This window comes from Salvelinus fontinalis, chromosome 8 (assembly GCF_029448725.1).
Source record: "Salvelinus fontinalis isolate EN_2023a chromosome 8, ASM2944872v1, whole genome shotgun sequence".
Lineage (NCBI taxonomy): Eukaryota > Metazoa > Chordata > Actinopteri > Salmoniformes > Salmonidae > Salvelinus > Salvelinus fontinalis.
The window spans coordinates 11,175,950-11,189,580 of NC_074672.1; the positions used below are offsets into that span (position 1 = coordinate 11,175,950).

Consider the following 13,631-nt stretch of genomic DNA (forward strand, 5'->3'; position numbering starts at 1 on the left):
ACTCTGAAGGCTAATTGTATTATATTTCAGCAGCTCTACCATACACCGTACATAGGCAGAGCTTCCGTCGCTATAGTACTCTGAAGGCTAGTTATATTATATTTCAGCAGCTCTACCATACACCGTACAGAGCCAGAGCTTCCTTCGTTATAGTACTCTGAAGGCTAATTGTATTATATTTCAGCAGCTCTACCATACACCGTACATAGCCAGAGCTTCCTTCGTTATAGTACTCTGAAGGCTAATTATATTATATTTCAGCAGCTCTACCATACACCGTACATAGGCAGAGCTTCCTTCGTTATAGTACTCTGAAGGCTAATTATATTATATTTCAGCAGCTCTACCATACACCGTACATAGCCAGAGCTTCCTTCGTTATAGTACTCTGAAGGCTAATTATATTATATTTCAGCAGCTCTACCATACACCGTACATAGGCAGAGCTTCCTTCGTTATAGTACTCTGAAGGCTAATTATATTATATTTCAGCAGCTCTACCATACACCGTACATAGCCAGAGCTTCCTTCGTTATAGTACTCTGAAGGCTAATTATATTATATTTCAGCAGCTCTACCATACACCGTACATAGGCAGAGCTTCCTTCGTTATAGTACTCTGAAGGCTAATTATATTATATTTCAGCAGCTCTACCATACACCGTACATAGCCAGAGCTTCCTTCGTTATAGTACTCTGAAGGCTAATTATATTATATTTCAGCAGCTCTACCATACACCGTACATAGGCAGAGCATCCTTCGTTATAGTACTCTGAAGGCTAATTATATTATATTTCAGCAGCTCTACCATACACCGTACATAGCCAGAGCTTCCTTCGTTATAGTACTCTGAAGGCTAATTATATTATATTTCAGCAGCTCTACCATACACCGTACATAGCCAGAGCTTCCTTCGTTATAGTACTCTGAAGGCTAATTATATTATATTTCAGCAGCTCTACCATACACCGTACATAGGCAGAGCTTCCTTCGTTATAGTACTCTGAAGGCTAATTGTATTATATTTCAGCAGCTCTACCATACACCGTACAGAGCCAGAGCTTCCTTCGTTATAGTACTCTGAAGGCTAATTGTATTATATTTCAGCAGCTCTACCATACACCGTACATAGCCAGAGCTTCCTTCGTTATAGTACTCTGAAGGCTAATTATATTATATTTCAGCAGCTCTACCATACACCGTACATAGGCAGAGCTTCCTTCGTTATAGTACTCTGAAGGCTAATTATATTATATTTCAGCAGCTCTACCATACACCGTACATAGCCAGAGCTTCCTTCGTTATAGTACTCTGAAGGCTAATTATATTATATTTCAGCAGCTCTACCATACACCGTACATAGGCAGAGCTTCCTTCGTTATAGTACTCTGAAGGCTAATTATATTATATTTCAGCAGCTCTACCATACACCGTACATAGCCAGAGCTTCCTTCGTTATAGTACTCTGAAGGCTAATTATATTATATTTCAGCAGCTCTACCATACACCGTACATAGCCAGAGCTTCCTTCGTTATAGTACTCTGAAGGCTAATTATATTATATTTCAGCAGCTCTACCATACACCGTACATAGGCAGAGCTTCCTTCGTTATAGTACTCTGAAGGCTAATTGTATTATATTTCAGCAGCTCTACCATACACCGTACAGAGCCAGAGCTTCCTTCGTTATAGTACTCTGAAGGCTAATTGTATTATATTTCAGCAGCTCTACCATACACCGTACATAGCCAGAGCTTCCTTCGTTATAGTACTCTGAAGGCTAATTATATTATATTTCAGCAGCTCTACCATACACCGTACATAGCCAGAGCTTCCTTCGTTATAGTACTCTGAAGGCTAATTATATTATATTTCAGCAGCTCTACCATACACCGTACTTAGGCAGAGCTTCCTTCGCTATAGTACTCTGAAGGCTAATTGTATTATATTTCAGCAGCTCTACCATACACCGTACAGAGCCAGAGCTTCCTTCGTTATAGTACTCTGAAGGCTAATTGTATTATATTTCAGCAGCTCTACCATACACCGTACATAGCCAGAGCTTCCTTCGTTATAGTACTCTGAAGGCTAATTATATTATATTTCAGCAGCTCTACCATACACCGTACATAGCCAGAGCTTCCTTCGTTATAGTACTCTGAAGGCTAATTATATTATATTTCAGCAGCTCTACCATACACCGTACTTAGGCAGAGCTTCCTTCGCTATAGTACTCTGAAGGCTAATTGTATTATATTTCAGCAGCTCTACCATACACCGTACATAGGCAGAGCTTCCTTCGCTATAGTACTCTGAAGGCTAATTATATTATATTTCAGCAGCTCTACCATACACCGTACATAGGCAGAGCTTCCTTCGCTATAGTACTCTGAAGGCTAATTATATTTTATTTCAGCAGCTCTACCATACACCGTACAGAGCCAGAGCTTCCTTCGTTATAGTACTCTGAAGGCTAATTATATTATATTTCAGCAGCTCTACCATACACCGTACATAGGCAGAGCCAGAGCTTCCTTCGTTATAGTACTCTGAAGGCTAATTATATTATATTTCAGCAGCTCTACCATACACCGTACATAGCCAGAGCTTCCTTCGTTATAGTACTCTGAAGGCTAATTATATTATATTTCAGCAGCTCTACCATACACCGTACATAGGCAGAGCTTCCTTCGTTATAGTACTCTGAAGGCTAATTATATTATATTTCAGCAGCTCTACCATACACCGTACATAGGCAGAGCTTCCTTCGTTATAGTACTCTGAAGGCTAATTGTATTATATTTCAGCAGCTCTACCATACACCGTACAGAGCCAGAGCTTCCTTCGTTATAGTACTCTGAAGGCTAATTGTATTATATTTCAGCAGCTCTACCATTCACCGTACATAGCCAGAGCTTCCTTCGTTATAGTACTCTGAAGGCTAATTATATTATATTTCAGCAGCTCTACCCATGTTTGTGCCCCAAATGGCATCCTATTTCCCATGTAGTGCACTTCTTTTGACCAGAGTCCATTAGGGCTCTGGTCAAAAGTAATGCACTATGTAGGGAATAAGATGCCATTTGGGAAGCAATCCATGTCACTTGGAGTTAATACAGGTGCTGGTCATTACAAAATGGGCCAGGGGCCTGACATTTTAACACGGCCGTATGAAATCACTTGACCTTTCAGGTGATCTATTAAAAGATTACGGGATTAAAGATTAAAAAGACCCAGGGATAGCTTCAATCAGAGGGAGTGAAGGCAGTATGTCCATATTGCACATTGTATTGAGGTCCCTACCACTTTGCCCATTATTTCCAGATGATGTACAGATCGTCAGCGCGGGACTATAAATGAATAGATTAACGATAGCACCACCACAAAGTTAATGAGAGGTTAGGGGAGATGATGCGTTTAAGAAGTATAGCATGACATATTACCCCTCTGTGACACATTATAAAGCATAGCTGCATTAGTATAGACAAGACCATTGCAAACGTGGTGGAACGTTAAATACTAAATCTCTATTACTTTTGATGGCAAGGGCAGGGGAAAAACTGCTGTCACTATGTCACCCCCATAACCTCTAGCTCCAACCACATGTAATGTCCCCTAACAGCAATGAGGAAAACTACCACTAACACAGACACATACAGGTGGAGTTAACATGGGAAATATCCCCTGGATAAATCACGTCACATGATTCATTAATTAGTATACTGATTTCACTTAACTCAAACAGACATTGGCATGGTTTAGACCAGGGGTCTCCAACCCTGTTCCTGCACAGCTACACTCCTGTAGGTTTTCGCTCCAACCCCAGTTGTAACTAACCTGATTCAGTTTATCAACCAGCTAATTATTAGAATCAGGTGCGCTAGACTAAGGTTGGATCAAAAACCTACAGGATGGTAGCTCTCCAGGAACAGGGTTGGAGAGCCCTGGTCTAAACCCATTCTCTTTTTCTCTCTCTAATGCTTTGTTCACTTCTCTGGCCATCAAGACATGTTGCATGTCTTGTCTATACATCTGTCTTGTGGTGTGATCTCAGTCTGGCCCTCACACCACCCATCTCCCTATTGCCTCGTCCCTCAGCCCACACATCTATATTCCTCTCCTCTCATTCCCTGATTTCTTTCTCTCTCTCTCTCTGTCAACCAACGTGTCTTATTTTGTCATCCTTTTACTGTCATGTTTTTTCTAAGTGGTGCGTCTCTGTCATGTTCTTTTTCTTTCGTCCTCCATTCCCCTGGCTCACTGTAGGACTATCCTTCCATAATTCTATTCCTCTGACTGCCCACTGAGCATAGATGGTGCAACAAAAAAAATGACAAACAAGCCGGCATGATCTGCCGGTAGCCTAGCGGTTAAGAGTGTTGGGCCAGTAACTGAAAGGTTGCTGGTTTGAATCCCTAAGCTGACTAGGTGAAAAATATGTCCATCGTGCCCTTGAGCAAGGAACTTAACCCTAATTGATCCTGTAAATTGCTCTGGATGAGAGCATCTGGTAAATTTCTGTTGAGTATGCCTTATACAGAATGTGGGGCCAGTGTTCTCTTGTTAGTGTCTGTCCTGAGATTGGAAGGTTTGGGCTTCAATCCCCGGTTGAGTCATAATAAGGACTCTAAAAATGGGACCCGATGCCTCTCTTCTTGAAACTCAGCATTAAGGAGAGGGATTGGGGGTAAGGCCCTATGGGCCATTCTGGCTCAGACAAGGCTTACTTACTAATGATTACCCAGGTATGTACACTCTTAGAAAAAAGGGTTGCAAAAGGGTTCTACAGCTGTCCCCATAGAGAACCATTTTGTGTTCCATGTAGAACCTTCTGTAGAAAGTGTTCTACATGGAACCCAAAAGGGTTCTACCTGCAACCAAAAAGGGGTCTTCAAAGGGTTCTCCTATGGGGACAGCCAAAGAGACCATTTTTTCTTATAAAGCATTATTATACCTTTCAGCCTTAAGTCAAGTGTTATCAATGACACAGTACAGTGGTGGGATTGAGAGTCATGTTAGTTGAGCTGCAGATCATATTCTGAGCCTGTCGTGTGGTGCGGTGTCTTGGAGATGTGCGTCGGTTGTCTGGAGAGCTGACAGCGATTGAGTGGTCTGTGCTCAGAGCCGTGGCTGCCTGGACATGGAGCCTGATAGATCCAAGGACAGTTAGGCCACTGATGCCAGACAGACATATGACTACAGAGTTGAGATAGAAATCTTATATACTCACTCCTCTCTTTTTTTTAAGACTGTGATTATAAGATAATGTACTTTATTGTCCATTAACCCCCCCCCACGCACACACTGTTATTGGTCATCAAAGAGCTGCTGTAGCTGTGTATGGGGCACTCAGGCATGTGTAATGAAGCAGAAGGCTGATTGGCTAGTGTAGAATAGATGAAGAAGAGGTTCACATGGGACAATGGGTAGTCTATGGGGTTGGAAGTCATCCATTCAGGTAGTTAGATCCAGAAACAGCAACAGTATCTTCCACCACCAGCTATTGACCTGGGTACGGTTTCCCAATAACGATGGAACTTAGGCTTACGAGTGTTTTAACGATGCATCTTTCCTACAATGGCTGAAGATGTAACATACGTTTCCCAAAACACCATGCAGAGGGAACGTGCGCAAGTCCTTGAGGAATGTGTTGATACTGATAGGATCGAAAGAAAGGCAATGCTGCCCTCGGGTCAGGTTTCTCTATTTCAAATCTTACTTTAACATTAGAATTGTTCCACAATTCTGACGACAGATCAGCTCCTAGAAAGATATTCTAACCTATGGCTGCAAATATTGAGGAGGTTTATTCTAACCATAGACATTAAAACCAGTAGATAGTGATAGCGCTGACGTCATCCACGGATTCCTATAGTCGTGACGTGACTTTTCATTAATGTGAAGACTGTATATCTAATCAATTCTCTAGGTGTTAATATTATTACGTGATTAAACTTATCATGTAAACATTAAATAACTAAGAAGTCGGGGCACCACGGGAAAATGTTGTTTAAAGAGTTACTATTTCCCGTATTTAACTCTCTTCAGATATTTTCATATCTTATCGATTACAGTCACTTATTAATGTATTATTACCTCATCAGTCATTCTGAACGTCATCATTTCTTGTAGTCTGCACGAACCCTACTTTATTGATGAATCAGCGATACACAAATTGGCTCAATTATTTATTTACGAACTAATTAAACAATTACAGAATACACAAATACACACTAACATTATACAGTAAATAGTCTCTAGAAGACTAACAAAACAGGACAGTTTGGTTATAACACGGTGGTGAATTCAGAGAGAGGAGGGGGGAAGGGAGACAAAGGAGTTACTCTATTGGACTTTGGGAAGCTACGCTCACGAACATACCAAATCTTAAATCTAATAGCCACTCATTCAGAAAAGAGAATGCAATTTATGTATTTACGATTGAACTGTCCTTGATTGTCTAAATCCTTTGGTCACGGAGATGTTGGGTGTACGACTCTGCTTCGGCCACCAGAGATCACCATGTCCTTAAATGCTTCAGAGGTTGTCGGTGTTCTCGTCCTAGGCTACGTACGTTTCCATCTACAGATTGATAACGTGAAGTCTAGGATTTGCTTCTTCTGTAGTGATCGATAGTTTCAGAGTTTATAACCATTTTGCAACATTCGCCTTACACGTCAGTATGCTTGGTCTATAGAGTGGTAACCATTTCAACGTGGGGACCAGCGTCCTGGGGACCAGCGTTCATCAACTCATCCCTGACCGCTGGCTACGTCCCTTCCGTCTTCAAGAGAGCGAGAGTTGCACCCCTTCTGAAAAAACCTACACTCGATCCCTCCGATGTCAACAACTACAGACCAGTATCCCTTCTTTCTTTTCTCTCCAAAACTCTTGAACGTGCCGTCCTTGGCCAGCTCTCCTGCTATCTCTCTCAGAATGACCTTCTTGATCCAAATCAGTCAGGTTTCAAGACTAGTCACTCAACTGAGACTGCTCTTCTCTGTATCACGGAGGCGCTCCGCACTGCTAAAGCTAACTCTCTTTCCTCTGCTCTCATCCTTCTAGACCTATCGGCTGCCTTCGATACTGTGAACCATCAGATCCTCCTCTCCACCCTCTCCGAGTTGGGCATCTCCGGCGCGGCCCACGCTTGGATTGCGTCCTACCTGACAGGTCGCTCCTACCAGGTGGCGTGGCGAGAATCTGTCTCCTCACCACGCGCTCTCACCACTGGTGTCCCCCAGGGCTCTGTTCTAGGCCCTCTCCTATTCTCGCTATACACCAAGTCACTTGGCTCTGTCATAACCTCACATGGTCTCTCCTATCATTGCTATGCAGACGACACACAACTAATCTTCTCCTTTCCCCCTTCTGATGACCAGGTGGCGAATCGCATCTCTGCATGTCTGGCAGACATATCAGTGTGGATGACGGATCACCACCTCAAGCTGAACCTCGGCAAGACGGAGCTGCTCTTCCTCCCGGGGAAGGACTGCCCGTTCCATGATCTCGCCATCACGGTTGACAACTCCATTGTGTCCTCCTCCCAGAGCGCTAAGAACCTTGGCGTGATCCTGGACAACACCCTGTCGTTCTCAACTAACATCAAGGCGGTGGCCCGTTCCTGTAGGTTCATGCTCTACAACATCCGCAGAGTACGACCCTGCCTCACACAGGAAGCGGCGCAGGTCCTAATCCAGGCACTTGTCATCTCCCGTCTGGATTACTGCAACTCGCTGTTGGCTGGGCTCCCTGCCTGTGCCATCAAACCCCTACAACTCATCCAGAACGCCGCAGCCCGTCTGGTGTTCAACCTTCCCAAGTTCTCTCACGTCACCCCGCTCCTCCGCTCTCTCCACTGGCTTCCAGTTGAAGCTCGCATCCGCTACAAGACCATGGTGCTTGCCTACGGAGCTGTGAGGGGAACGGCACCTCAGTACCTTCAGGCTCTGATCAGGCCCTACACCCAAACAAGGGCACTGCGTTCATCCACCTCTGGCCTGCTCGCCTCCCTACCACTGAGGAAGTACAGTTCCCGCTCAGCCCAATCAAAACTGTTCGCTGCTCTGGCACCCCAATGGTGGAACAAACTCCCTCACGACGCCAGGACAGCGGAGTCAATCACCACCTTCCGGAGACACCTGAAACCCCACCTCTTCAAGGAATACCTAGGATAGGATAAAGCAATCCTTCTGCCCCCCCCCCCCCCCCTTAAAAGATGTAGATGCACTATTGTAAAGTGGCTGTTCCACTGGATGTCATTAGGTGAATGCACCAATTTGTAAGTCGCTCTGGATAAGAGCGTCTGCTAAATGACTTAAATGTAATGTAAATGTTCTCTGTTCTTGTCCTTTGGTTGTAGTTGTAGTTTTACGCCTTAGTCTGCATGGTCTATGGAGTGGTAGATTTCTGAACCATTTGTAACGTATTCAGCTGGTGCTGCACGTAACTGGTCTTTATTTACATTCTTCAGCGCGTCCTTTTAAACACTTTGGGGAAAAGGGCTTCCATTGCGTTTTGCATAATCTCTGTGCTCACGTGGGAGTGGTTACTGACTTGATAAACTTTACATGAAAAAACATTTTCTCATTTAGAAGACTAAAATCACATTTCTATTTTCTCAAAAGTATTCTGATACTTAATCATTCATTTGATACAACATTCAGATGCAAACCTCATAAATGAGAAGTGTAGACAAATAGATATAGTTATGTGGTTCTACCGTGAAAGACGTCACAACATCAAAACGAATTCAACATGAGGGTTCTTTTAGTCTCAAAAATAGAAATGTTGCTTAATTCAGAAATTTAGGGGAGGTAGGAGTTTTGGCGGGAGAAGGTACTTAGTTCTACTAAGGTCTCTCCCTCTATACTGCTTGGCAAGGGAAGGTATTACAAGTCATTACACTATGGAAAACTCCCGATGGCACATGAAACCAGAAGTATTTGAATTTTAAGGGCGCCATATTTCTGAATAGGGCTGAATGGCACCAAAAAATTGCTAGAGATCATGGTGAAAGTGGCCGTAAGTAGCAAAGGATCATAGTCAATGTAGTAATTTTCTTCCTGCCTGAGAGAGTAAATTTATGAGCACATCACACCCCCTTAGGTGCACTTGCAAAGAGCGTGCATGAGGGCGAGAGCCTCCACGAAGCCTGTCGGCCCATGATTGGTCTGTGTCAGCGCGTGGTCCTGTGTGACGGCAATGTAGTAGTCGGAATGGAAAGGGAAAGGGGCATACCTAGTCAGTTGTACAACTGAATGCCTTCTACTCAAATATGTCTTCCGCATTTAACTCATTTAACCCAACCCCTCTGAATCAGAGAGGTGCGGGGAGCTGCCTAAATCGACATCCACGTCTTTGGCGCCCGGGGAACAGTGGGTTAACTGCCTTGCTCAGGTGCAGAATGACAGATTTTTACCTTGTCTGCTCAGGGATTCAATCCAGCAACCTTTCGGTTACTGGCCCAATGCTCTGGATCACTATTAAATTAAATATCTAAATTTGTAGCGAACTTTAAAATAATTTACTGTGGGGATCGACCTTGATCATAATAAACACGTTTTAGAACCCAAAACGGCCTTCCAAAATGTTTTTGTTTGACTGTTCTGGCGATCGTAATTTACATAGGCTTTCTTGGGCAGACCTTGGCTTTTGGCACCGCGAGGTTGCTACACAGTAGGCAACCAGCAGAGCTCGTGACTTCACGATCCAGACCAGACACTGGGGGCCTGATTCTAATCCTTACCCTATATAGTAATGCACTGAATAAAGATTTGGCACATCATTGCGCACATGTTAGGCCATACATCATGAAATATAATTAGCCTACGGACAGTAGCCTACAAGTAGCAAAATAGAACACATTTGATTGAACATGAAATGTATTTCAATATAATTGAAATAGGCCTATAGCCTACTGTATTTTTATTTTAATGCAGTCATCTCGGTCTTAATTTGAAGCATTTTTTACAAGTCCCTGGTTTGTATCAATTGAAAGACATTGGCAGCTTTGTATTTCTAGTCAACTTTGTTCTGAAGTTATCAGTGGTGACAGAGATGTGATTCTATGTTTAGCGGAGATCTTCTGTGTATGAAGTGAAGTGGAAGGGCAAAGAAAACATCATAACGACGCACTTAGCTGTTCTACGAGTGGCCGGAGGAATGCGTTAGATTACGAGTGTTTTCACATGCCACGTTATTAACAATGCTTTTGGGAAACAGCTAGAAGATTTTACGATGCACCTACCAAGGTTCTAACAATGGACTTAGCCTTAAGATGCTTTTGGGAAACCGGGCCCTGTTGCTTTATGATGCTAGCCTAGTGCTAGTAGCAGAGCTCAAAATGCATGGTATTGACTGACTGGCTGGCTGCGTCTCAAATGGCAACCTATTCCCTTTATAGTGCACGGCGTTTGATCAAGGCAAGTATAACTGTGGTCAGAATGTGTGCAGGGAATAGGGTGCCATTTGGAGCGCATCGGCTGTGTCAGGCCCAGCCTGAGCGTCAGACAGTTTCTCATTTGCATGCTGTTAAGGAGCTCAGTCTGAATTGACCCGCAGGCAGTGGATCATTACTTGTTTGTTAACACATTTAATTGGGTTTACTCATGTGGACACGTAGACACACATGCATGAATTAAGTTACTGTTACAATTGCCTATTTTAAAGCTATAACCTTGATGGTTTTAACTGTATTTCAAGCCATGCCATTTGGCTCTGTCTGTTCTGTCCTTCCCCTAACTGTCCCTCTGTCTTGCCCTCTGTGTGTGCATGCGTGTGTGTAACAGGTGAAGGCCAGCGCCATAGCCCAGGATGCGGACCAGAACTACGACTACGCATCCAACAGTGTGATCCTGCATCTGGACGTGGGAGACGAGGTGTGTGTACAGCTGGATGGGGGGAAGGTCCATGGAGGAAACACCAACAAATACAGCACCTTCTCTGGGTTCCTCATTTACCCCGACTGACCCTGATCAACCATCCCAGCTTCATGATACCCCCCCTCCCCTCCCACCACACACTGATAGGATGAAAGGACAGACTGAGTGTGTGGTTTTTGAAATGAAGGAGTGTTTCATGGGTGTGTTGAGTGTTATTAAGCCAATCATGACCAAGTATGTTGATTGTGTGTGTGAACATATGAATATTACAACATGTACAGAATAGGTGCACATGGTTGCATTGAAAAATATACATCATATGCCATATGTACCGTCTACTAACATAGTGAGTTGGACATACAGTTGAACCAAGATAATCAGTTCTACCCATGTATTCAGCATCTTGAGTGTGACCAAAGTCGTGAGTGTTTTGAATCAAGACCAGGTTAGCACACTGAGCTAGAGCCAAGGAATTAGCTCCGAGAGCCATCACAGTTCTCAACTTTGCTACATTTAACCCCCCTCTAATCCAGTGGGCAGTTCAGTTAAGACCACTTGGATAGTTCCCAATCACATCCCCTAGCTAGCTGTTTAAAAAATAATAGCCCCTGCTGTTTCAAAATAAAAGTCCCCTGCTGTTTCAAAATAAAAGTTCAAAGTAAAGTATGATCCCTGTTGTTCATAATCTAGGACGGAACTGCTTTACTGTTATAGTATTATTTTTAATTATCAATTGTTTATTGATTTCAGTTATAAAAATACCAAACAAGGAAGGACATTAAAAAAATTATAACAAAATAAAATGAAGACAGCATTCAAAGTAAACCCAGCTGTTTAAGCACAGATGGTTGACCTTCTATAACCATCACACCATGGGGCTAGGGGAGGACGGAAGGAGAGGAGTGGAATACAAACACACACACAAAATACACACACATACAGTACACACACACACTGAAATGGCAACAAACACAAAAGACTGGACTGAGTGGGTGAGCATGTCATTTTACAATGAAGGGTTTTATGGGTGTGTGATGAGAGAGTTGTGTGTTGAAGCAATCATCATGACCAAGTGAATTTCTTAACCCCTCCTGTGTGTTTATATTTCAGAGTGTGTACAAGTAAGGATATCAGAAAATGTACAGGGCCCGACTTCCCAAAATCATCTTAAGTCTAAATTCATTGTTAAAACCTTCACGCTGTTTTCCAAAACCGTCGTTATTAACGTTGCACGTGAAAACGCTCGTAATCTATGGCATGCCTCAGACCACCCATAGAAAGCCAAGTGCGGCGTTAGATGCTTTTTGGCCTCCAGCGTAACTTTATACACAGAAGTTCTCCGCTAAACATAGAATCACATGGTTCAGCCGCAGATAACGTAAAAACACTACACATATAAAGTCGCAATTATCTTTGCAATTGATACAAACAAGCGAGGTATACAAGATATTCTTCAAATTAAAACCAGATGACTCCATTAAAATATTGATACAGTAGGCTATTGGCCTATGTCAATTGAGTTATATTTTGCTACTGTTGGGTGCTGTGTGTAATTTGTCTCAATATAGTTAATGATGTGTAGCCTAACGTGCTCAATGATGTGCCAAATCTTGATTTAGTGCATTATTATAGGGTAAGCATTAGAATAAGACGCCTCGATATTTGCAGCCGTAGTTGATAATATCTGTCTAGGAGCTGATCCGTCGTCAGAATGGTGGAATAATTCAAACGTTAAGGTAAGATTTAAATTGAGAAAGCTGATCTGAGACCAGCGTTGAATTTCTTTCGATCCTATCAGTATCGACACATGCCTCAACGACAGACAGCGAACGTTTTCTCCGCGTGGGGTTTTGGGAAACGTACGTTACATCTACAGCAGTTCTAGGAAACATGCATCTCTAAAACACACGTACGCCCAAATCCCATCGCTATCGGGAAATGGGGCGCAGTATAGGTGCACTAACACTTGGTACATTGAATTATACAGCATATTCCATGTGTCTCTTCTACTTACATTGTGAACTGTACATATAGTATAACCAAGATCATCAGTTCTACCCATTCCACATTCGGAGTGAGACGAACTGGTTATTAAAACCGGATTGTGAGTGTGTGATGCAAGATCGTGTTAGCCCACTGAGCTAAAGCCTGAGGCGTTAGCTTTGGGAGCTAGCGTGACTTTTCAGTATTATGTAAAACCATCTGATGTGTATAAACACTACTCTCTGTACCATTGGGATGAAAGCCTGACAAGCTGTTGCTTTCAAGTTGTATACAGAATTGCTATTAAAATATCTATAACAACAACACTGCTGTTCACGTCACTATTCTTCCATGTCTGGTTTGGATACCGGGGATGACATTCACCAGCAACTGTAAATGGACTGGAGACTGTGTTGTAGCCTACTGTGTTAACAGGATACATAAACAGCACATATATGCACAAACACACACAAACTGATTTGACATTCATTTGGAGCGACTGCTTGGTGCTTGAACTGTCTGTGTGGAATTGGAAATGTGACCTGTGAGATAGGTGGCTGTGTGCGGTTGTGTGTGTGAGAGAGAGAGAGAGAGAGAGGATTGGGATCGAACTCCCAACGGCTGGCCACTGCCTCAGACCAACCTTTCCTCCATGGATTTCCAATATGTCTAGTTAAGACACAGCCTTACAATGAAACATTAATACATTGACTTGTGTTGTAGATAATACACCCTGCTCTACAAAATCCACCCAATATCTTATT

The 13,631-nt window shown here is 43.0% G+C and overlaps 1 protein-coding gene across 2 annotated transcripts in view; it reads left to right on the forward strand.

Moving 5' to 3' along the window:
• LOC129860538 (complement C1q-like protein 4) overlaps positions 1-13,191 on the forward strand; it is a 30,846-nt gene extending 17,655 nt beyond the window's left edge. For both annotated transcript variants that reach the window (XM_055931018.1, XM_055931017.1), the window contains exon 3: positions 10,792-13,191. In XM_055931018.1, the coding sequence (XP_055786993.1) occupies positions 10,792-10,971 (180 nt within the window). In that variant the 3' untranslated portion in view covers positions 10,972-13,191. The remainder of the gene's footprint in view (positions 1-10,791) is intronic.
• Positions 13,192-13,631: the final 440 nt, after the last annotated feature.